This window comes from Dermacentor silvarum, chromosome 2, assembly GCF_013339745.2.
Source record: "Dermacentor silvarum isolate Dsil-2018 chromosome 2, BIME_Dsil_1.4, whole genome shotgun sequence".
In the NCBI taxonomy this organism is placed as follows: domain Eukaryota; kingdom Metazoa; phylum Arthropoda; class Arachnida; order Ixodida; family Ixodidae; genus Dermacentor; species Dermacentor silvarum.
The window spans coordinates 33,022,543-33,047,894 of NC_051155.1; the positions used below are offsets into that span (position 1 = coordinate 33,022,543).

Consider the following 25,352-nt stretch of genomic DNA (forward strand, 5'->3'; position numbering starts at 1 on the left):
TCCGTATAAAGTCCAAGGGCGATAACACCAGTGCCACGCGCGGCTTAATCTCGTCCGCGCGAAAGGGGAGAAAGCGGCCAGGAAGCGCGTCGTCTTTCGCCGCGCGCGAGGCACCCAACGTTGCGAGGCACCGGCGGCATTTCACTGCGGCTGCAACTGCGTATGTGGCGGCTGCGCGCAATCGCGCGCGGTCGCGCGGCCATATCTTGAGAGCTATCTGCGTTGGGGGCAAACTCTATAGGTGCGTCGTAGGCTCGTGCGTGCTGTGTGTTCTCGGCGCTCAGTTTGCGTTGAAGAGATCGACAACAGCACGAAGGTCACTTCGCTAGCTGCTGCCACCGCGTTTCCTCACGCCAGCGTTTTGACAGCGACTGTCCGAGGTCGTCGAGTGTTTGCTGTGCGCGCTGGCACTATGCTTGTTAATTTAGTTAGCAAACGAGTGTTTACAAGTCGATACGGCCGATAAAAGTACTATCCTTACTTCGTATGGCTCTCTGCTAATTTGCTGTCGCAATCGATGCTTCGCCTTTCGGGCGAAACTGTGACATTAGCGCATGAACATGACTTGCTTTTTGACAGTAACCGGTTTTTGCAAGATTACAACTTATCAATTGGTCGTCTCTTTGTGTGCCGTCGCGGCTTTTACCACTTCGAGAGGGTTACGCTCGGGACGTGCTCGCTGCCGAAAACGACTGCACGCTTGTTACAATTTTATGCAGTTTTGCACAGAAATCTTTTAAAGCGTCGCTTACACCGATTCACACAGTGAGTGGTATCTGTTGCCTCACTTTTTGAACGCATGTTCGTGGCGTACTAGGGACCTAAGATGGCGGCCAGGTTTATGTATATGACAACTACATAGAGTGTGTCCCAGATAACCCGGGCCAAGCAAACTGAAAAAAAAAGGATAAAACAAGAGAGAGCGATGAGACAATTAACACGAGATATCATAGACGGAAAGGCTGGTTTTGGCTCGTAAACAGAGAAGTCGTGGGCGCGTCGCAGTCGCGGACCGCTGGACAGCTGAACTTTTTCTACGCCGTAGGCAGAGGTCACGTGAGAGGTCGATGATGCTGAACATTATTTGTGTTCACGACAGCTAAAAGCACAGTTCGTAGTTAATATTACTGTATATAACTAAAATTAATAACTTAATAATTAGTACTATCTGTCATAAAATAAAAGCACTGTGATTACGCATTCTACAGTGATTCACTGGTACTTGAGAGCTTCCAGGGCCAACCAAAAAATGTTCTGTGTGCAAGCATGATCTCGCTGTGAATGTCAAGGAGTCGACGGTCACGGACATTTTGTTACAACGGGTTATGCAATAAGGATTGCCATAGTCGAATGTGAAAATGTATATGCCAATAAAACTGCACATTAAAATGGCTATTTTGGCGTCGGAATCTTTTCTTCTTCTTTTGTGTCTAGCTACATTTGGGCTACAATTTCTCTAGCTTTGGGCTACGCCGCCTCGTCCGACCTGGCAACACTGCATCAGAGCCCGTTAACCAGCGCGCGGTGTCTCTGGCAGCCGCTGCTGCTCATGTTTGCTAAATTGAATCAACTTGCAGTGAATTGTGGCCTGTTAAACTTTGATTTTCATATGCAGGGGCGGAAAAACTAATGACTCGCTGAAAGCTCATTAAAAAGAAAAAAAAAATCACCAGCCCTTCCCTTGTTGAGAAAATGGGGGTAAGTGGAGCTTGTCGTGTGTGTAATCTGACTTTCGTCAGGGTTAACGTTCAGAAGCCCTCACCTCGGGATAGTCAACTCTTCGCTGACGGCGAGCATCGGCTTGGGAAGCCCTCACGCTAGAATCGGCCCGTCGACAACGAGCCCTTTCCCGAGCAAGTTCACGCCGGCGTTCATCATACGCAGCTTGCTCCTTTGCAGAGCGCACCATGCGTGGCCTTCCCATCTGTTCGCCGAAACAGATCTGCGGCGAGGGAAGCCTGGAGGAGCGCGTGCCAACCCGCTTTCCTTCCATGTCCCTAGGGCCTCGCGACACACCAAACGAACCTGATTGGTCGCGCGCATGTCACGTGATCACGCGTGTAGCATATCCAATGCGGGTGTGCGCCGCACATGTTTCCTTCTTTCCTTTCTTTCTTTCTTTCTTGCCCCGGGATGTGCCATTGAGCTTGGACCCTTTCTGCACTATCGCCAGGATCGGCCCACTTTTCAGCGCGACACCCCACCCCGACCACCACACCGACCACCACCCCGACCACCACCACCGCCGACACTTGAGAGCATATAAAGCTTCGCTTAAAAGTTCAGCTGTTCTTTAATGTTCAGTGTAAACAGGAGGCCCAACACTGAAGCTTGTGGGACGCCATATATTTTGATGCATTTATCAGATTCAATACCATGTAAGTAAATAAGGCTTCAACTGGGGCTAGTAGGTATGGCATCCTTCTTTTGACTGCGCTGTACATTTTTACAAAGGACGAAAAAAAAAAGACTGACACACATGTGCGCAATTTTGAATAATGTTGAATTCAAATTCAAGATAGCCTCCACCAGCCTCCGACTTGAAGTCGGAGGTTGGTGTAGTCAAGGCTGTTGCATCTGTAATTGCATCATTTTAACAGATATTTTTAATATGTTGATACGAGTATCTAATTTTTCGAATTCAAGATTCAACAGAATTCAAAATTATTTCGATCTTGAATTTCTTGAATTCTTCGAATTCAAGATACACATAATTTCCTCCCTATACGTAGACGCGAGAAAAAAAGTATTCTGGACAGCATGATTTATGTATTGGGGGTGAGCTTCTCCACTGGAGAAGATGGAGCCACCGTCTGCGTGACGTGGTATGAGGGATAACGTGGGCACCGCGGCCGCGTCGTCTGCTTCGGAAGCGCCGATGTGAGCTGACAACGAAAGTTTAGTCCCACCTGAGCTACGGCTCTGATTAAGTGGGAATGTTTTCCCGCTTCGGGTGCCTGCTTGACAGCACTTGAAAGCATTATAATAGGTAGTGGCTGCCTTTGAGGGCGTCCGACATGGTATGCTATTTCTCGGTACCGCAGTGCCGGATGCGTACACGCAACGGAGCCCGCTGTCAGCCTTCACACGTACCTGAAGGCCAAGAAGCTGCGTGTAGCTTGGATTGCGAAACTTAGAAGCGGCAAGCAGCCATCGGCTACAACTCGGGTGTGTAGCAAGCACTTCCGCGAGGAGATTTCTGCTACGGCGTTGGGGCTGCGATGTTCGGTGAGTAGCAGAAAGAGCGCATTGAGAAGCTCGCTCGCGCGCGCTGCACAGTTAATGTCATGAAGATTTGGTCTATGAACTTGTTGATAGTAGATACTGGCATATTCACCAGAATGGAAAGGGAACGGTAAGAAGCTCATTAAAAAAAAGAAGCATGACATATGGTCATGTTTGCAAACATTAAATGTATTGAATTCACAAAAACAAGCAGCGGGAAATTCCTCGCTGAGAAGACTGATAAACAGTGCGACGCAACTTGAGAAATAGCGATAATGAGACGTCCAAGAATGTAGAAGAAAAAAATAATGAATCGCCGCGATGGCACATTACGAGTCGCCGTATAGCGTCGAAATCCCTAGTTATAACGAAATTATTTTTTCAACAGCTCTGCTAGTGTCCACGCAAACATGGTTGCTGGTGTACAGTCAAATGTTCATACGCTGTGGCCTATAGTTCACGGCACGGTGCGAAAACGCGCTCGCAGCGAAAGAGAAACATTGTGCGCGGACATGCAATCGGTCGCTGCGACTCCGTGCGATCGCTGCATTAATGCTTCTTACTGTAATGGTCCATTTGGGTATATGGACAGCACTCTACAAAAACACATTTCACATAGCTCCCAGCGACTGCCTACCGTTCACGCAAGAAGCTGGTTCGGGGGGGGGGGGGGGCGGTAAACAGATAAACAGATAAACGGTAAACAGATACGGCCTGTAAACTATTGTGCGCTTTATGTTTGCCCAAGATTATTATTTTGACAGTAATAAACTTCCCTCGTTTGGAGAGTACTTACAGAAATGGCCAGGAGGGCTCCCGCGTGGTTTTCTTATTGAGTGCCGACAGCCAAAAATACGAGGAGAGTGCCGCGTTATCCCTCATACTACGCAAGCGAGGCGCTTCCGACATATGGCGACTCCGTAACTCCTCGCCCCCAATATTGTTACCAAGCAATGATCGAGACAACGCTGAGGACAATACAGAAGACGACGACGCTCTTTGATGTCGCGTGGACTGGTTTTGTATCTTGTATGCCTCGCATGTCAGTGGGCGCTTTGTAAATATTCTGTAAATATAATTTAAACCTCTCTTGCCCCGTAACATTTTGGTAGAAGGTGCGGGGTATCCCAAACGCACAACGGATTTACGCAGCGGGAGCTTCTTGGCTGCATTAACAATGCCAGCTAAAGGCGAGAATGCTTCGGGTTCGTCGCCATCTGCGCCCACCGCCATCCTGGCACAACCGCGCGACCCTGGCACCTTTTCCGGAACGGATAACACCAACGTCGAAGATTGGCTTCAGCTCTATATGAACGGGTGAGCGCGAGCAATCACTGGGACCAGACCATCATGCTCGCTAACTTGCTCTTTTACCTCGCGGGAACGGCACGCGTTTGGTTTGAGACCCACGAAGAGGAGCTCACCAGCTGGGACTTGTGCAAACGAAAGCTCACTGGTTTGTTTGGCAAGCCTGTTGGCCGCCGGCATGCCGCGCAGAAAGACCTTGCTTGCCGAGCTCAGACTTCCACGGAGTCCTGTGTGACTTGTATTCAGGATGTGCTTGCGCTTTGTCGCAAGGTTGACGAGAAGATACCGGAAGCGGAAAAGGTCGGACACATCCTCAAAGGCATCGTGGACGACGCGTTTAGTCTCTTGTTTTTCAAGAATTCTTCGACAGTGCAGGACATCATTGATAAATGCCGCCGCTTCGAAGACGCCAAAAGCCGTCGTATTGCTCACAACGTTTCTCGCCTCCCTAATACGGCTGCTACATCTACCTGCGAGGACCTCCGTCTGCGACCCGCGTCGGCTGCATCTGACAGTATTGTGCGCATCGTCCCCTGGGAGATTGAAGCTGCATCACCAGTTTCTTCCCCGATCCGCGCTCCAGACGATTCCCACGCAACAATATCCCTCATTCAGACCGTTGTACGCCAACAGTTGGCCAATGTCGGATTCCACTCACTTAGCCCAGTCCCCAGACCCTACTACCGTTCACCCGGCGTACACAATCTACCACGAAGTTCGTACGCTCGTCCTCCTTATCGAAACCCGGAGGAATGGCGCACCTCTGATGACAGGCCTATCTGCTGCTGATGCTGTGGACGCGTCGGACATATTTCTCGCCACTGTCGCATTCTTGGAACTCGCAGCCTTGGTCGAGCTATCGAAATACCCGGCGCCCGCCTGGTAGTCCCCGCCCGCTGACACACATTGAAAAAGACAACGCACCAACATCTCTGCCCGCACGACCAACCCGTTCCCATTCGCCACGCCCACGTCTTTCCCGCTCGCCTCTGCCTCGTCGCTCTCCGTCTCCTTCTTACTCCCGCCGCTCCTCAGAAAACTAACGGCGCAGCTCCTAAAGGTGAGCCAGCCATGACGACCGGACCCGAAATTCCTCTGCTTACACTGTCTGGCCATCACAACCTCATGAACGTGAACGTGGACGGTATACATGTAACAGCACTTATTGACAGGAGCACACATAGCGGTGATGAACTCGAACCTCCGTACGCGCCTAAAGAAAGTCCTAACTCTTGCCCCGCTCGCCGTCGTCCACGTAGCCGACGGTGGAACTCCAGCTGTCACTGGGATGTGTGCCGCCCGTGTCACTGTAGCCGGACACCATACGTCTGTTTTGTTTTATGTCTTGGAGCAGTGCCCACACGACATCATCGTATGCCTTGATTTTCTGTCGGGCATTCGGCCATTACTGACGGCTCTGCGGGTGTTGTCCAACTCGCCTTACCGTATGCCGTTTACCCTCCTGATCCTACGCCCAGTCCACTATGTTCTACCGATTACGTTCGCCTACCTCGCCGAGCCGTGACCTATATTGCCGTTTCACCCGATCCACTTGTCGCCGACGGCGATTACGTCGTGTCGCCCAAAGCCACCGCCCTCCTGTCGCAGAACGTCGCATTTCCCCACACGGTTGTCCGCATAAAAGACAATGCCACCTGTTTTCCTGTAGGGAATTTTGGCCTCTGTCCTCAAGTGCTACCTCAGGGCATATCTCTTGCAACCTTGGCCCCGGCTTCCGACTTCCTTATTTCTGCCTTATCAGGTGATACTGCGTCGTCTACCTCTGCTGGTTCGCGGCCTGCAACCCGAGTTTTAGAACCTTTCGCGACAATGATCACGCCTGACTTTCCGGCCCACAATGCGGACGCACTTCGATGCCTTATCGCCTCGTACCACGACATTTTCGATCTCGATGAGCGGCCACTGGGTCAAACGTACGTTGTGAAACATCGGATACACACCGGCGACGCCAGCCCGATCCAGCGATGGCCCTACCGCGTCTCCCCTACTAAGCGCCAAGTAATACAGAAGGAAATCGACAAGATGCTTGCCCGCGGTATCATTGAGCCTTATTGTAGCCATTGGGCTTCTCCGGTCGTGCTTGTGAGAAAGAAGGATGACAGTTGGCGCGTCGACTATCGCCATCTAAACAAAGTAACAAAAAAAGACGTGTATCCCCTACAGCGGATAGATGACGCCCTCGATTGTTTACATGGTGCAAAATATTTTTCTTCGATAGACCTTCGCTCCGGGTACTGGCAGATTGCAGTTGACGACATAAACCGTGAAAATACCGCTTTATTACACCTGATGACCTCTTAAGTTTAACGTGATGCCGTTCGGGTTATGTAATGCCCCGGCTACATTTGAACGTATATATGATGGACGCTCTCCTTCACGGTTTTAAGTGGTCAATCTGCCTGTGCTACGTCGATGACGTTATTGTCTTTTCCCCAACTTTTGCCACGCACCTCGAGCGTCTTTAAACGTGTATCTTTCTGTTTGCCGCAAGGCTGGGCTTCACCTTAATTCACCAAAATGCCACTTCGGCCGCCGGCAACTAACTGTGCTCGGACACTTCGTCGATTTTTCCGGCGTCCGCCCCGATCCAGAGAAAGTTCGCGCCGTCAAGAATTTTCCCGTGCCGACTTGTGCCAACGATGTTCGAAGCTTTGTGGGCCTCTGCTCATACTTCCGCTGGTTGGTACGCAATTTCGCTAACGTTGCACGTCCTCTCACAAAACTTCTCAAGAAAGACGCGGTTTTTTGTCTGGGGCCCCGAACAAGCTACTGCACTCTATGAGCTTACCGTGCGGCTGACTGTAAATATTCTGTAAATATAATTTAAACCTCTCTTTACCCGTAACAATATAAAAAACTGCCCGGCTTGTGTGAGAGATGGGGATTGCGTAGAATGAATGTTTATAAAATAATCAATAAACAAACTGGCTAAGAATAAATTATAATATTTTGTCCAATCAATTTTATTCACATGGCACATCAGCCATGTGTTATTCACAAAATCTTGTTTTTTTTTGGCTGTTTTCCCCGCACCTTTCAAATGTGCGCTCATAAAGGCAAATATCGCTTTCTAATTGAATATAAGTTGACGATGTTTCTAAATTCTTGAATGCTTTTAAAACTTCAGTGTCATCGGCTGAATAACTTTTCTTTCTGCTTGATAGGGTTAACAAAGGCCTTTAGTGATCCATTGATTTCTGACTTTTCCGCGCTTACTTGCTGGTGGGAGATGCAGTACTAAAGTAGTATTGCAGCGCACAGTGCACATATAAAATCGTGATAGCACCTAGGAAGATCGCGTTCGCCAGACATCTGCCCAGTTTTAGCTGTCGATTAAATACTGAAACTGACCATGATTCTCTAGTTGATAGACCTCCTCCTGTATTTTGTGCCAGCGCAAGGATTCTCATAGAATATATAGTGAAGAATAATACATGATCACAAATGCCTGAGCCCAGTACAGCAGAAAAGCTGGCGGACTTAGGCAGATTAGTAAAGCATAAATTAATAAATTAGTACACACATTTACCCTAATGGCTTCATTTACTAGATTATCGCAATGGTGGGCAAGTGCAACTTTAAATAATTGCAACTTTGCTTGGCCACTGCAACTTAAATCAGCGTCAAGGTTAACCGCGATAAATGTATGCCATTTTTTGCTATCTTCGAAAAATAATAGGTTATCGAAGTTACAAAGTACACCTTGAGACCGACGATAAATTGCAACAATGGGAAGTTTCGACGGAAAACAGCAACGGTTTCGAAATCTTAGCCCACGCAAGTGAAATCAAGCCGTTCAAAATTGTGGCCGTTGCCTCACATAAACAGACAAACCACTACCACGTCGTACAGGGCGATTAACAGAAACATGCCAATAATCAGAAAGATTGAGCCCATCTACGTACGATGTGCCGCGTTACCGAGAGTGCTTAAAATGAAAACCAATCAAACTAAGTAGGCTTCAATTTCAACACGTTTGTTCGGTAGGCTTCCTTAATTTCATATGAAATAAAAAAAAATCACCTACGATTACGATACTCCCTAATGCGAAATTTGAGCGCCTCTATACGTGTTTTCATTTCACGATGTATTGAGGCAAAGAACTTGATAGATACAAGTATCAGAGTCGGCAATCGTCGAAAATCTGATGTGCTGGTCAAGCGCGTTGGCTTTTATACATGACTCATCGAAGGTTCCAGCGTAATCGCTGGTGCCGCTTGGCTTCCAGAAAGTACTACACAATCCGCGTCGCGCATACAATCAGATTACAAAACAATCGCAAACCATCAAAATCGAAACAAGCGCGAGCGAGACCAAACCAAACAAGCCACTCAAGTGTGAGCAAGAGCTGACGCGAGCAGACGTTAGTACTACAGCAGTGCTAAAACGGTGCTTGCACTAATCTGGATGATTGCAACTCGCAGGTAAGCACAAGATGTTTTGTGCTACTAGTATATAGTACATATTTGTTTTTTGCACTGCTGCCGAGCAAACTTTCTCATGTCGCTTGCGTTTGCTCTTCCATTTTGCAATCACTGCCCTTGTTGATCTAAAGCATTATTGAAATATCCGGCCTCAACGCGCGCAAGACCGGCAAAGAGGACACTGATGACAAATGTATTGATTGTACGGCAGTGCAACACGAAACCGATAACTTTAAAAAGGAAGTGCTTTCAGAGTTTTGGACTTGAAGAAGAGTATCCAGTACTGCAGTGATTCTTGCGACGAGGTGACTAAGGTGAACAAAGACATAAAATAGCTAATTAACGCAATCAAGGAGCTTAAACTATGCAACCAAACACTAAGGGAAGAAAACATGAAGTTGGCACAGCGAGTTGATGAATTGGAGCAGTATTCTCGCTCAAATAATGTAGAAATCAGGGGCGTTACCGTCGAACCAGATGTAAACGATGTGGTCTTAAAACTGGGCGAAGTCGTTAGCGAACCGGCATCCAAAGACGATATCGATCTCAGTCACCACGTCTACAGAATGAAACAAAGCGAGCCAAACATAATAGTGTGTCTTGTCCGTCGAGAAAAGCGAAGTTTTTTTTCCAAGGCTAGGAAGATACCTCTAACGGGTTCAACGCTTGGCCACAACTCTACAAAGCCTGTGTTTGTGAATGAGCACCTGACGCATCAGAATAAGCAGCTGCTTGGGGTTGCTGTGGCTAGGAAAAGGGAGGCAGGTTGGCGATACGTCTGGACAAAGAACGGGAAAAATTTTTGCACGCCGGGAAGAAAGCTTGCCCACTCTGGGTCTCGGTTCCTTAAACGACTTGGAAAAGACGACGCTGTCAGTTGACGCGTCGTAGATACAATAACTGTACTTAGGTGTATTTTTTCTATCTTGTTTTGCTTATCCATTATTACCGTCATATCCGTAAAACCATCTTCTCTAAAATACCTAGCCGATAAATTGCCAACTGTCTTTTCTTCCTTAAAATGGCAATCTTTAGACTCCAAGGACGAAGAGTTTGTATTGCTTATTGCTAGCATGGAGCGTTTTGTTTGATGTTATTATGGTATCTGAAACTTGGTACACAAAAAATTTCGTTCCGCTTTGTATTAAACCGCTTCAAACGCAAGGGAGGTGGCGTACTGTGGTTAACGAAGACTGGACTAAATGGAGCATTGATGAAGAAGGTTGCGTTGTTTTAAATGCTGACTTCGAAGTTTTGAGTGTGCTTAGTCGGTCCAACATTTTTTTCTTTTGTCTACCGTGCGCCCGATGCCGATATTCAAGCTTTTTAATGTTTTTATTACTTCATTCGGGTAATTAAGTACATCGCGTTCCTTGCTGGTGACCTTAACATTGACATGCTAAATATTTCAAGCGCACAGAATGACTTGTCATGTTTAGTACGGTCAAATGATTTTGTAAACACTATTCAGAATTCTACTCGCATTACACATTTATCAAGTACCCTTACTGATCTTATCACGAACACTGGAAAAAAAAGGTTATCTGTAGTGGTTCGATTGCAAGCAGTATGAGTGACCACCTTCCCATTTTTGCTTTCATCGAAAATGAAGCGCCAACCAGGCAACCTTTTGAGCCATCGCGGCGTTTCCAAGATATAAATAGTGCTTCCTTAGAGGCTTTTCGTAATGATGTCAAAGCTCATGATTGCAGCCATGTTCTTGCAAAATATGACTCCAATTGCATGTACAAGTCTTTTATTACTGAACTATTAACACTGTACAATAACATTTCCTTGTATGTTGTGCACTGTAGAAGGAAGAAGTCACAAAAGCCATGGCTAACCAGTCACCTTAGCAGCCAAATCAAACTTAAAAACCGCCTTTACTTGGATTTTATTGAGAACAGAAACCCTAGCTAGTGGGAAACTTTTAAATCGTTTCGAAGTCGCTTGATTGTCACACTTTAAAGCACAATGGAAGCGTACTTTACTACTTATTTCTCTACCGCCACCAACAATACTGAGCTGCTGTGGAAACGTCTAATAACCATAAGTATTCCTAAAGCTTATTGTGCAATTTCAAGTCTGTGCATAATAGGTCAACTAAAAGGCGGAACAGATTTATCAGATGCACTAAATGAGCATTTTGTTGCGGTAGGCCAGTCAAATGCTTCAAACGTAAATCCGCATCCTATTAGGGGAACCAGTACATTCTCTTCTAGTATGATATTCTTCCCGACAACAGAGATTGAAGTTGTCGAGATATTCAACAGCTTAAAAAAATTCAAGAACACTCTACGCAAATGACATGCGAATTGGCCCTATAAAATATATCATAGACATTGCTTCTGTCCTGACGCAAATGTAAACTTAGCGCTCGAAACTAGCTGCTTTCTGCAAAAGATGCAAACGGCGAGGGTAATTACAATTCACAAGGTTGATAAAGATCATCTAGGAAACATTAAGCCGATATCTATACTACCAGTATTACGGAAATGATTGGAAAAGATTATGCACGTGCGACTTGTTGGCTTTTTAAATAAACACTCTCTAATTCCCATAGTCCAATACGGTTTTTAAGACGCAGATATACAGAACAAGCCCTTCTTTCTAAAACAAAATAATAATTGATGCCTTTGAAACCTTGTCGTAGGTGTATATATTGACTTCTCGAAAGCTTTTCATTGCGTGCAACATAATCTATTATTGTAGAAAGTGCAACAGTATGACGCGCGTGGGAAGTCGAAAGACCTTTTGCCTTCATATCTACATCGAAGTCAGTTTGTCTCAAATTGTAATTTCAATTCACATTCTAAAAACATTAACACTGGAGTCCCTCAAGGTAGCATACTGGGACCGCTTTTATTCAGTGTCTACATAAATGACATAATTTTCTCTGTGACAAACTGTAAATAGGTTGGCTATGCCGATGATACAGCACTTGTTTTAGGGGTATAAAGCCAGATATGCTGGTTTCTTTAGCAAATGATGCGCTTGCAGATGTAAAATTTGGTCAAGAAGAAATTGCTTGACAATCAACACAAAGAAAACACAGGCTAAATTTTTCCACACTAAACACAGTTGTTGAATTAACATAAACATTTTTCCAGTCCACTACATTTTCAGGCATGGAGTGGCGCCTGACACCGGCAAAAAAAATCGCCCAGAGCTAGTGGGGCTTTACTAGTCAAGGTGCAACCAAATTAGGAAGCTTCAGCAAAGTCACTCCCTCACCAAAACAGGAATTGCCCTCCCTGGTGTAGTACTGGGCCACTACCTCCCAAATGACTCCTCCAATTTACCCATGGCCCTCAGTCCCCAGCGGCTGCGGAGCACCTGACCAAGGCGGCGGTCAGACCTGCTACGTGGCAGAGGGTGCTAAGAATCTCTCGGTCCAGACAGGCCGCCAATGGAAACTGAAGCTGGTAACATTCAACATGCGCACCTTATCGAGTGAGTCTAACTTAGCTGGGCGATTTGAAGAATTATCAGGTGTTGCCTGGGATATTATTGGCCTTAGTGAGGTGAGAAGAACTGGTGAGGCTTATACAGTGATGACTGACGGCCACGTACTCTGCCACAGAGGTCTTCCAGACAGGAGAGAATTCGGAGTAGAATTTCTAGTCCATAAGAAAATAGCGGGCAACATTGATGAATTCTACAGCATTAATGAGAGGGTAATAGTTGTCGTAATAAAGCTGAATAGGAGGTATAGAATGAAGGTTGTACAAGCCTACACCCCAACCTCTAGTCACGATGATGAAGAAATAGAACAGCTCTATGAAGATGTTGAATTAGCAATGAGAAAGGTGCAAACTCGGTGTACTGTAGTCATGCGCGAATTCAATGCAAAAGTGGGGAAAAAGCAGGCTGGCGCGCAAGCAATTGGCAACTACGGCATCGATTCTAGGAACACGAGAGGAGAGATGTTGGTAGAATTCATGAAAAGGAATAAGCTCCGAATAATGAATACCCTCTTCAGGAAACGCAGCAACAGGAAGTGGACCTGGAAAAGCCCCAATGGAAAAACAAGGAATGAAACTGATTTGATACTCTCCGCCGATCCAAGCATACGGCAGTATGTAGAAGTGTTAGGTAGGGTAAAGTGCAGGGACCATAGGTTAGTAGGTGTAGGGTTTCTCTCAATTTGAAGAGAGAAAGAATAAAGTTAGTCAAGAAGAAACAGGCCAACCTAGTCGCAGTAAGGGTAAACGCAGACCAATTCAGGCTGTTGTTCGCAAACAAATATGCAGCTTTAGAACAGGAAAATGATGACAACATAGAGGTAATGAAGGAAACCGTAACTATGTTGATCTCAGAAGCAGGAATTGAAGTGGGAGGTAAGGCACCAAGGCAACCAGTAGGTAAGCTCTCCCAAGGAACAAAGGACCTAATAAAGAAACGGCAAAACACGAAAGTGTCCAATTCAAGAGACCAGATAGAATTCGCTGAACTGTCGAAACTGATCAACAAGAAGAAAGTAAGGTATATGCGAAATTATAACATGGAAAATATTGAGGAAGCAGTAAAATATGGACGCAGCTAGCATGAAATCAGTGAGAAGAAAACTTGGCATAGGACAAGGCAAAATGTATGCGCTGAAAGATAAGTGGGGCAATACCACCACGAATTTCAATGACATAGTAAAAGCAGCGGAAGAATTCTATACTGAGCTGTACAGTGCCCAGAGCAGTCAAGCTACTTTCATTCGAAGCACTGAAGAACAGGATACAGAGGCCCGTTCTATAACTAGCGTTGAAGTTGGAAGGGCCTTGAAAGACATGACCAGGGGAAAGCTGCTGGAGAAGTGGAATAACAGTCGATTTAATCAAGGATGGAGGAGATATCGCACTTGAAAAGCTTGCGGCCCTTTATACGCAATGCCTTACAACTTCAAGCGTACCAGAAAGCTGGAAGAACGCCAACATTATACTCATCCACAAGAAGGAAGGCGTTAAAGAATTGAATTGTAGACCCATTAGCTTGCTCTCAGTTTTGTATAAAATATTCACCAAGGTAATTTCAAATAGAATCAGGGCAACACTTGACTGCAGCCAACCAAGAGAACAGGCTGGCTTTAGGAAGGGATATCCTATGATAGATCATAGCCATGTCATCAACCAGGTAAGACAGAAATATGCGGAGTACCATCAACCTCTGTATATGGTTTTCATAGATTACGAAAAAGCATTTGATTCAGTAGAGATACCAGCAGTCATAGAGGCATTACGTAACGAAGGAGTGGAGGATGCATACGTGAATATATTGGCAAATATCTACAAGGATTTCACAGCAGCCTTGGTTCTCCACAAAAAAAGAAAGTTACCTATCAAGAAAGGGGTCAGGCAAGGAGACACGATCTCTCCAATGCTATTCACTGCATGCATAGAAAAATTATTCAAGCTCTCAGACTGGGAAAGCTTAGGAGTGAGGATCAACGGCGAATATCTCAGCAACCTTCGGTTTGCAGATGACATTGTCCTATTCAGCAACAATGGCGACGAAATACAGCAAATGATTCAGGACCTTAACCGAGAAAGTGTAAGAGTGGGGTAAAAGATTAATATGCAGAAGACAAAGATAATGTTCAATAGCCTGGCAAGGAAACAAGAATTCGAGATTGCCAGTCAGCCTCTAGAGTCTGTAGAGGAGCACGTTTATCTAGGCCAATTACTCACAGGGGACCCTGATGATGAGAAAGAAATTTGTAGAAGAATAACATTGGGCTGGAGTGCATGCGGCAGGCATGACAAAATCTTGACTGGGAGATTACCACTGTAGTTGATCGGTTTGTGTGGTTAAGGACCACGCAAAGAGCGATGGAACGAAAAATGTTAGGCCTAACGTTATGAGGTAGGAAGAGAGCGGTGTGGATCAGAGAACCAACAGTGGTAGCCGATATTCTAGTTGACATTAAGCAGAAAAAGTGGAGCTGGGCAGGCCATGTAATGCTTAGGATGGATAACCGGTGGACCATTAGAGTTACAGAATGGATGCCAGAGAAGGGAAGCGCAGTCGAGGACGGCAAAATAAGATGGGGTGATAAGTTAGGAAATTTTGCAGGCGCAAGTTGGAATCAGCTAGCCAAAGACAGGGGTAATTGGAGACCGCAGGGGGAGGCCTTCGTCCTGCAGTGGACATAAATATAGGCTGACGATGATGATGATGATCTATCTATCTTTCTATCTTTCTTTCTTCTTCTATCTATCTATCTATCTATCTATCTATCTATCTATCTATCTATCTATCTATCTATCTAGCCGCCTACGTCTTTGTGCTCTCATGATCGTTTCGTTAACTTGGTAGGTACTAAAATTGACATACTATGACAGGAGTGTATGACGAACATAAGTGATAGGTCATGATATTGTTACGGGGAGTATTTAATTAACCGTGAACGGCTAGCGCTTGCCTAGTCAAGACTGCACAGAGCGCACAGGTTCCAGCAGGTTTTCAGTCCGACAAGAGAGCCTCTGACCCAGCCCCACTACAACGTCTTTGTCTTTGCCATTGCTCGTGACATTATCCCCGGCCGATGAAGCACCGTCCCGGTGCTTGTTGTGATCAAAATGGATTATCACAGTTGTAAAGTTTGAGGCGGGAAACATGTACGATGTCAGTTCGCGGTGCGGCAGTCGATGAGGTGGATGCCATGGGAGATATCTCATAGGTGACAGGAGTCACCTGGCGCAGCACGCGTTAGGGTCCGACGTACCGCGACATTAACTTTTCACACAGGCCGACGCGACGAGATGGGAGCCAGAGAAGGACGAGAGAGCCCGCTGGAAAATCAGTATCCCGGTGTCGACGATCGTAGATGGCCTATTGTGGGGTCTGCGATGACGTGAGCCGAGCGCGGGCTACTGTGCGCGCGACGAGCGCACGCGTGATGACATCTTGCGCATAGGAAGTCGTGGACGTGGAGGCCGGATCAGAAGGGAGCAAGGTGTCAAAGGGTAGTAAGGGATGGCGTCCAAAGAGAAGATAGAAGGGTGAGTATCCGGCAGTTTCATGACGCGATGAGTTGTATGCAAATGTGACAAACGGGAGCGCAACGTCCCAATCATGGTGGTCATCGGAAACGTACATGGAAAGCATGTCGGTCAGTGTACGGTTTAAGCGTTCGGTGAGTCCATTAGTTTGAGGGTGATATGAGGTCGTGAAGTTGTGATGAGTAGCACATGATCGAAGTAGATCGTCAACCACACGAGACAGGAAGCAGCGACCGCGATCTGTGAGTAGGTGACGTGGAGCACCATGTTGGAGGATGACGTCGTACAGTAGGAAGTCGGCTACGTCTGTGGCGCAGCTGGTTGGCAACGCTCGAGTAATTGCAAATCGAGTGGTATAATCCGTAGCGACTGCAATCCATTTGTTGCCTTTCGTGGAAATTGGAAAGGGACCCAGCAAGTCCAGGCCCACTCGATGAAATGGCTTGGCTGGAACGTCAATTGGCTGAAGGAGACCAGCGGGTAGAGTCGCAGGTTTCTTCCGACGCTGACACAGGTCACAGGATGTTACGTAGCGGCGAACGGACCGATAAAGGCCCTTCCAGAAAAAGCGTCGTCGTATGCGATCATAAGTTCTGGAGACGCCGAAGTGCCCGGAAGTGGGGGCGTCATGAAACTGGATGAGGACATCCCTGCGCAGATGATGCGGGACAACGAGCAGGAGTTCTGCGCCGTCGGGGTGCATGTTGCGGCGGTAAAGAACGTTATCCTGAAGCAAGAACATGTTGAGGGAAGGGTCGAGGGTGCCGGATTGCAGACGGTCAATAAGAGAGAGCAAAGATGGATCTCGACGTTGTTCGTCGGCCACATGGGTGAAGTCTGTTATCGCCAAGACATAGGTGTCGGAGTCCGTTTCAGTGGAGTCGGATGGTTCAACGGGATGGCGGGAGAGGCAATCGGCGTCATTGTGTAACTTGCCAGATTTGTACACTACCGAGAACGTGTACTCCTGTAATCGTAATGCCCAACGGCCGAGCCTCCCTGTGGGGTCTTTGAGTGTTGAAAGCCAGCAGAGCGCATGATGATCTGTTATGACCACGAACGACCGTCCATACAGGTACGGACGGAATTTCGCGACAGCCCAGACAAGAGCTAAGCACTCCCGCTCAGCCCGGCGAAAGATGTCGAGAATGGCCGACAGTCGAGGGAGGTGGCTGTCAAAGCTGGGCGAGAAAACGATGACGTCGTCCAGATAACAAAGACAGGTCGACCATTTCAGACCGCGTAGAAGAGTGTCCATCATGCGTTCAAAAGTTGCAGGAGCATTACACAACCCAAAAGGCATAACCTTAAATTGGTAGAGGCCATCGGGTGTGATGAATGCGGTCTTCTCGCGGTCGCGGTCATCGACGGCAATTTGCCAGTATCCCGAGCGGAGATCTAGCGACGAGAAATATTTGGCACCATGGAGGCAGTCGAGCGCATCATCAATTCGTGGGAGAGGATACACATCCTTCTTCGTTACCCGATTGAGATGGCGATAATCGACGCAGAACCGCCAGCTGTTGTCCTTTTTCACAAGCACTACAGGGGATGCCCAAGGGCTAGAGGAAGGCTCTATAACATCTTTATCAAGCATTTTCTCTACCTCCTTTTGGATGACTTCGCGCTCAGAGTGAGATACTCGGTAAGGGTGCTTGTGAAGGGGGCTGGTGTCTCCAGTGTCGATGCGGTGGGCCACTACATGTGTACGTCCTAGTGGACTGTTCGCAACATCAAATACGTCCAGGTACGAAAATAGGACACCACGGAGTGCTGCACTTTGGGAAGGTAGGAGGTCGGGAGATATCATTTTGTCCAGAAGTGCCTGGGTTGGCGCCGGTATGGCAGGTTGCGTCGCGGTCTCAGCGTCAGCAGCGAATGCAGAAACAATGCATTCTTCCAGAGGTGACAGTTCGGCTAGTGAAATTCCTTGAGGAAGAACATGGGCCGAAGTAGAAAAGTTGAGGACTGGAAGCAACGTTTTGTTGTTGGCAATAAGCACTACGGTATGGGGAAGTGCGATGTTGCGCGAAAGGATCAGATCTGTGAGGGGAGCGACCACATATTCACCATCAGGGACTGGGGGAAACGGTGACATAAGGACGTAGGTAGCAGCCTGCGCGGGTAGTCGTAGAAACTCCTGGGAACGTAGGCGAGCGTTACTTGATGCGGTGTCATCAGGACACAATGGCAGTTCGAGCCGCAAAATGCCAGAAGAACAATCGATGAGGGCAGAGTGGGCGCTCAAGAAGTCAATGCCAAGAATGACATCATGTGGGCAAGCGTCGAGAACGGCGAAGAGAACTGAAGTGTGGTGGCCGGCAACAGTAACGCGGGCAGTGCACATGCCAAGAACAGGTGTTCGGGTGCCGTCAGCTACTCGCACAGTAGGAGAGACGGCAGGTGTCAGCACTTTGCGTAGGCGGCGTCGGAGCGTAGAACTCATAACAGATATGTGGGCGCCAGTATCGATGAGAGCAGTAACGGGCACGCTGTCGACGAGAACACCGAGCAAATTTCGTCTTGAAGTAGGGGTCGATAGAGGTTTTGCGGTCCTTGTCGTCAATGCAGCCTCACCTCCCGGAGCTGCACTGGCTAGTTTCCCGGGTGGTGTCCAGAGGAAGCCGGAGAAGGAGAGCGACGGCGTTGAGGGGAGCGCGACTGGCGACTCTGAGGTGACGGCGATCGGCTGGACCAGTGTCCTTGTGCGGCAATATCGGCGTAGGTCGATTCTGAGCGCGAAGAAAGACGGTGAGGATCACGGGCCGGGAGTTGGTCGTCAAGAAAAGATGTGCTGTACGGGCCACGATCTTGGCGGCGGTCACCGGGGAAACTTGGTCGGTAATTCCGACGATTGCGGCAGTGGCGTGAAATGTGGCCGACGCGAGAGCAAGAAAAACAGATTGGTCGATCGTCAGGCGTCCTCCACTCAGAAGGGTTGCGGTAGCGGGGTGTGAACCGGGGAGCGGAAGCGGCAGCAGCAACAATTGGGGCGTTGTGGTGTTCAGTGGGAGGACCGGACGCGCACATGGGCGGAGGGGCGTAACTAGGCGCTTGTGGAAATACGACGCCCATATTAGCAACCTCCTGACGTACGATGGCCTGAATGAGAGAGATTGTCGCCAAATGGTCGTGAGCAGGTGCCTGATAAGCGGCTGGAGCCATGGCTTCGAGCTCCTGGCGAACAATCCTGGCCAAGTTGTTAGGCGGCGAGAACGGAGGGGGCGTCACGGGATCATCGCACGAGGATGTCGCAGCTGTATTCGGGAGTCTGTTAAAGCGCTGAGTAATCCGCCTGCTTTTGGCTTGTTCAAACCGCCGGCATTCAGTGATAATGGAGTCAACCGTGGTGCAGTTCTTACACATGAGGATGTTGAAGGCATCGTCAGCTATGCCTTTCAACACGTGGCCAACCTTGTCCGTCTCTGGCATGTCTTTGTCAATGGTACGGCACAAGGCTAGTACGTCTTGAATGTAGGCGACGTACGACTCCGTGGACGTCTGAGCTCTGGCCGCCAGCTCGTGCCGGGCTGTCATTTGGCGCGCGGCCGATCGGCCAAACAGTGCACGCATCTTCTCCTTGCATAGGTCCCAACTTGTAAGTTCTTCTTCGTGCGTGTTAAACCACACCCGAGCCGTGCCCCGTAGGTAGAAAATGACGTTGGCAAGCATTAGAGTCTCATCCCACCTGTGTTGCTTGCTGACGCGCTCGTACAAGAGGAGCCAATCGTCGACGTCTTTGTTGTCCGTGCCGCAAAACGTGCCGGGGTCGAGGGGCTGCGCAAGGACCACGGTCGGCAGCGCTGCAGGCGCGGGCTGCGATGACTGCGTACTGTCTTCGGCCATGGAGGCGGGAGAAACGTGGCATCCGCTCCGAAGATCCAGGGCCGGGTGGAATAGAGCCCGCAACCTCCACCAAAAAGATGTTACGGGGAGTATTTAATTAACCGTGAACGGCTAGCGCTTGCCTAGTCAAGACTGCACAGAGCGCACAGGTTCCAGCAGGTTTTCAGTCCGACAAGAGAGCCTCTGACCCAGCCCCACTACAACGTCTTTGTCTTTGCCATTGCTCGTGACAATATAAATGTCATGACATGTGTGTCATGCAGGTCATGACAATGACCCAGCGAAATAGATCAACACTCAAAAACCACTGAAATGGGTTCGGACATGGGTACTAAATGAAGGAAACACTAAAGGATGCTGGTAGAAGTCAGAGTCATGAGCATGACTGCGCAAAAATGACAATGACTCAGCGAAAAAGATTAACACCCAAAAACCACTAAAATGGTTTCGGACCTAGGTACTGAGTAAAGGAAGCACTAAAGGATTCTGGTAGAAGTCATAGTCATGAGTATGACCCAGCAAAAATGACAATGACTCAGTAAAAAAGGATTACGCCCAAAAGCCCCTGAATTGGGTTTGGACGTGGGTATTAAGTGAAGGAAACACGAAATGGTGGTGGTAGAAGTCAGTCATGAGCATGACACAGCAAAAACGTCAATTACTTAGCGTAACGCTGAAATGGGTTCTGTCGTGGGTACTACGTCAAGGGAAAGGCGAAAGGTTGATGGTCGAAGTCATTGTCATGAGCATGACTAAGGCTTTCGCCTTAAGGTCCCATAGGTGTAGCTAAAGATACCTCTGAACACTCATGACAATGTCATGACATCCGTGTCATGTAGATCATGAAAGAGCCGCCTACGTCTTGGTTCTCTCATGGCCATTTCGTTAACTTGGTAGGCTCCCCGCACACTGCTTCGCATACCATCGATTCCCAGAGGTATTGGGATCTGCCGATTTTTATTTATTGCAGCAGTCGCAAAACGCTGCCAGTTGTATTTGTAGCTCATTTTATTCGTCAATGATTGTCTTATTTTTTCTCGAACCTTGTTTATAGTTTTTGTGGTACTAACATTTTACTATATGTCACAAATTTTTCTATTTTTGTGTGTCTCTTTGTTTTTTCTTGATCTTTTATTTCTTTTAGACTTCTGAAGTTATTGCATATTTGCATGTGAGAGCAAATGGCAAACTGTTTCGTTGCCTCTTATGTTTACATTTCACCTGCTCGACGCGACACTGACTTTTCAACGTCATATATTACGAGATGTCTTTTTCTTTTTATTCAGAGCGTTGTATTTCGTTTTGATTTTGTATTTCAAATATTTCTACGTTCAATAAAAACTAAAACGCATTCTGCTCCTTATTAAGTAATTATAGGTTATTTGTATCTTTTGTCAAAGTGTATGTATTTTTTTAATAAGTATGTTTTTGTTGTTTATTATGCACATAACATCTAGAAGTGTACCGCGGTTCACTTGCTGCTGGACTTTGTAGGGGGTCGGAGCCTCGTCAAGCTGCAGTTTGAGGCTTCTTTTCCGTCAACCCAGAGAAAAGCAATATTGTTAAGTTCCTTTCGAGTGGTCTGATTGATTAGACTAGCGGTCCGGCTGAGACCAGATACGAGTACGCATCGAGCGGTCGGGCGGGTCAGCATGAAACCAGTTTCCCGTCCACACGTCACTGAAGGGGCCATTCCCATTGGTCTCAGCCGTTCGCGAATCGCGTATTTCTTTCAACTTTCGCTGTTGTGCTCATTCGCTAGGTTACGCTGCTGCTTACGTTCGCTGCAGGAACGGGCCATTAAAAGCTGCGCTCTAAAAAATGCGATTTGCCGACACCAGTGCTCTGACAGTTATACATCATTTTTGAATATTGGAACGGTACTCAGGTAAATTATAACATACAATTTTGTTCAGGTCGAGAGCCTTAAACAAAACGGTACGCATGTTATGTCGCTTTTTGCTGCGTCAATGATTTATTGCCAGTGAATATCTTTGTACTGAAGATTGGAGCAGGTAGTAAACTGCAGCAACTGCACCCTGTAGAAAGTGGGAGCGCTACATGTGAACTCTTGTTTGAGGTCACTATCACCGAAGCAACGAAAAAAAATTCACTGGCGATTACGATACTCTCGAATGCAAACTTTGAGCGCAGCTCAATACATGTTTTCATTTAGCGATTTATTGGCTGGCGCGGACAACCTGTCTCGTGCAGCACGTTGCAGACGGTGTGAAGCGTTGCAATATAACACTCAATGCCCAACGATAGAGGCGAGCAGAGTCGGTGATTGTAGAAAATCTGATCTGCGGGTCAAGCGCGTCGGCTTTTATACATGACTCGTTGAAGGTTCCAGAGTGTTCGCTGGTGCCCACGTGGCTTCCAGAAAGCACTACACAATTTGCGTCGCGCATACAATCAGACTACAAAAAGCTTTCGTGACAACAGTGAACGGATAGAACTCTCGATAACATTCGAGAAACTTCTGATACATGCAGGCGCGTCGTACGTCGAGGGATAACATTTAACATTCGTTAGCCCGTGAAACGCAGTCACCGAAGAAAGAGAAAGTGAACAGACGACGCGCGTTACTCTGGCGCCATCTCGTAGTAATCGTCGGAACAACGCTTTTCTCTCTCATCCTTCGCTGTTGTGCTCGTTCGCTCGGTTACGCCGCCGGCGCTCGCCGTAGGAACGGGCCATTAAGAACAGCTCTCTAAAAACAGCGTCGGAAAGAGACGCGGGAACACATCATATATATCTATACATTAAAATCTACCAAGTACTCGCGTCAACGCACAACGTTGTGTCCAAGAAGGCTTTAACCTCTCGTAGATCTTAATATAGCGCGCTGAAATAAAATTATTGCGAGAAAGCAATCCATGAGAGATACTTAATGTCTGGGTGGTACTGTTCGATAAGAAAAGATTAATGGTTTCAGGGAACTTACCACTGTGGTGACTTAGCGGCTAGGGTGTTTCGCTGCTAACTTGATTCCCCTCCAAATATTTGGCACATACAGCCCCGAAATGCTATACGCCCGCTATAGAGCGAAGCAATACGGTACCTGCGTGGTGATGAGGTCGATGTACGGTGCCGAACCCTTCTTAATGAGCTCGGTGTGACTGCCTATGTCCACCACGCGGCCGGCTCGCAGCACGACCACGCGGTCCGCACAGCGGATCGTGGACAGGCGCTGCGCCATGATCAGCGCCGTGCGGCCTTCGCGAGCCTGGTCGAGAGTATTCAGTTCATTAAGGCCGTGGCTAATTGGAAATACCAGTCACAGAGAAGCGCTGTGTAGCTTCACACGATACAGCACTGAGGCAGATAAGTCATTCGCAAATAAGCGCGTTATCACACGATGGTGGAAAGATACGCATAAATAAAATGACCTCATCACTGAAACGAAGTTGTGTGGTTACTCACCTTGTCAAGGGCCACCTGCAGCGCCATGTCCGTCTCGGCGTCCAGTGAGGCCGGGTGGTCATCGAGTAGGAAGATGCGTGGATTGCGCACCAGGGCGCGCGCGATACCCAGCCGCTGCGTCTGGCTCACGTTCAGAGGGTGTCCATGAGGGCCGACCATCGTGTCGTACTTCTGCACGCAGGCGTGTTGCCATTCTTACAGATCACCTTGATAGAGCGTAGTAACACTGGACACTGCTGGTTGTCACTTGCTCACTATGCTTTTAAATACGTGTAGTTGCAGGGCGGGCTACTGGACCAGTGCGGACCACGCGAGCCATGCTCGCGTGGTCCATATTACAAGAAGTCCTCTGGATGCATGCCTAAATTTCGTCAGAATGGCTGCACAGAGTTGAGTTCTGAGTAGAACGCTTGCTTACTAAAAAACAAAAAAACAACATTGGACTGAAGCTTAAGAATGCTACCAGTATTTTTGTCGCATTAGAAGTGAGCGTTCACGGTGTTTTATGGTTTTTTTAAAACGGTCACAGGAAGTAGCTTGCTAAAATCCGAGGACACCTAAGCATTTCTTATGAGTTGCGAATGCGAAAACATTAATGTCCAGTTGAGCGCCGCTGAGCTGCCCTTCGAGTTATGAACTCGCGGGCAAGCGAGCGCGCTGAGACGCTTGGCTTGGCTCGGTTTGATTTGGCTTTATCTAGGTGCAGTTAGAACGCAGACGAGAGCTTGCGCGGGCAAGGAAGGCGCGGATGGCACAGGTTTCCGAAAGCAAGAGCGAGGGCGACATGGCGTCATGGCGATGCCCTCTCCGCTCACGTAGCACCTGCCGCGCTATGGCTGCTTGTAAGTCGTCCCCTTTCGGTGGCTCAGCTCCGTCGAGACGTGCTCATGACGTGGGGTCGCATCCAATAGGAATTTAAGCTCCATTTTTTGCTTGTGCAGACGACAGACGTCCGCTTTTTCGTTCAATGGGCCATTTGATGCTTTTGCATCAAAGTAATAGCATGCCTTATTGCCTCGGGGGAAATCCTCACTGCAGCTGCTTTCTTCTCTGGACACCGCTACCCCTACTCACGACGGTAAAGGTGCCCTACCCTTTTGATGAGAATGGACTTGGCTCGACATAACAATTTTCACTTGACTCGTAAATACACGATGCCACAAGCCACCCCTGCGCTCTAGACATGTGAGCAGTGAGTATTCTCAAGTGACAACTTTCATGAATACGATCATCTTCGCGAGATTTAGTGTGACCCACCACCAGTCACATCAGTCGTATACATAGACGCGTCCAGTGCCGAGTCTTGTGAAATCTCGTGGAAGGGATACTATCCCAAAACATGATCACTCGAGATGCTTTACGTCTGGATGCTGGATGCTTTACGTCTGGCTTAGGCTTTGCAATACTTCGTGAGCTGCATTCTACAACGATTGCATGGACACCGCACGCGGCACTTCATGTTTCTACAAGCGCAAGCGAGCTATGCGCGTTAACCTTGGGCAGCTTGAGCACGAAGTGGTGTGCGTTGGCGGCGATGGCAGCTTGTTCGATGTCGTGCTGCGAGGCAGTGCCCAGGCCCAGGCGGATGTTCTCCGACACCGTAGCGTCGAAAAGCACGGGCCGTTCGCCTACAACGCCCATCTGGCCGCGCAGCCAGCCGATGTTGTACGCGCGCAGGTCCTTCTGGTCCACCAGGATCTGCGTACACGCATGCGCAATGGTGAGCACATTCGACGAGACCGGAAACGAAAATCAGCATTTTTAACTAAAGTTATCACCCTTGCAGTTTTGGTGGAAAACAATGACACGATAATTTTCAGCACGATAAGGCTCCGATACATTTTGCTCTAGCGGCGTCTAGAGTCATCTTAGCCAGGTCTTATAGGTGATTACCTAGCAATAAGGAAGAACCCCAATTCACTTACGTTTGGTTTGTTTCAAACTATTAAGAGCATGAACACTACCTTGAGGTGGGTTCATTTTCCGCGTGAGGCAAGGAAGTTCTCTGAGCAGGCTCTATTTGCGTCGAGGTTGATTACAGAACGGAGAGTTCGTTTTGAATCTGACGACCCCAGAAGTTTTCATGAGTGCGTGTTTGACTCTAGGTTAG

At 47.9% G+C, this 25,352-nt stretch overlaps 1 protein-coding gene across 1 annotated transcript in view; it reads right to left on the reverse strand.

Annotated features, from left to right (window-relative positions):
- The window catches only part of LOC119439963 (phosphatidylcholine translocator ABCB4), a 148,119-nt gene that overhangs the window by 81,777 nt on the left and 40,990 nt on the right, over positions 1–25,352 (reverse strand). Inside the window, exons 8-10 of the mRNA XM_049662682.1 lie at positions 24,737–24,940; positions 23,243–23,413; positions 22,881–23,045 (exon numbers count right to left, since the gene is read on the reverse strand). Coding sequence (XP_049518639.1) covers positions 22,881–23,045; positions 23,243–23,413; positions 24,737–24,940 — 540 coding nt within the window. The remainder of the gene's footprint in view (positions 1–22,880; positions 23,046–23,242; positions 23,414–24,736; positions 24,941–25,352) is intronic.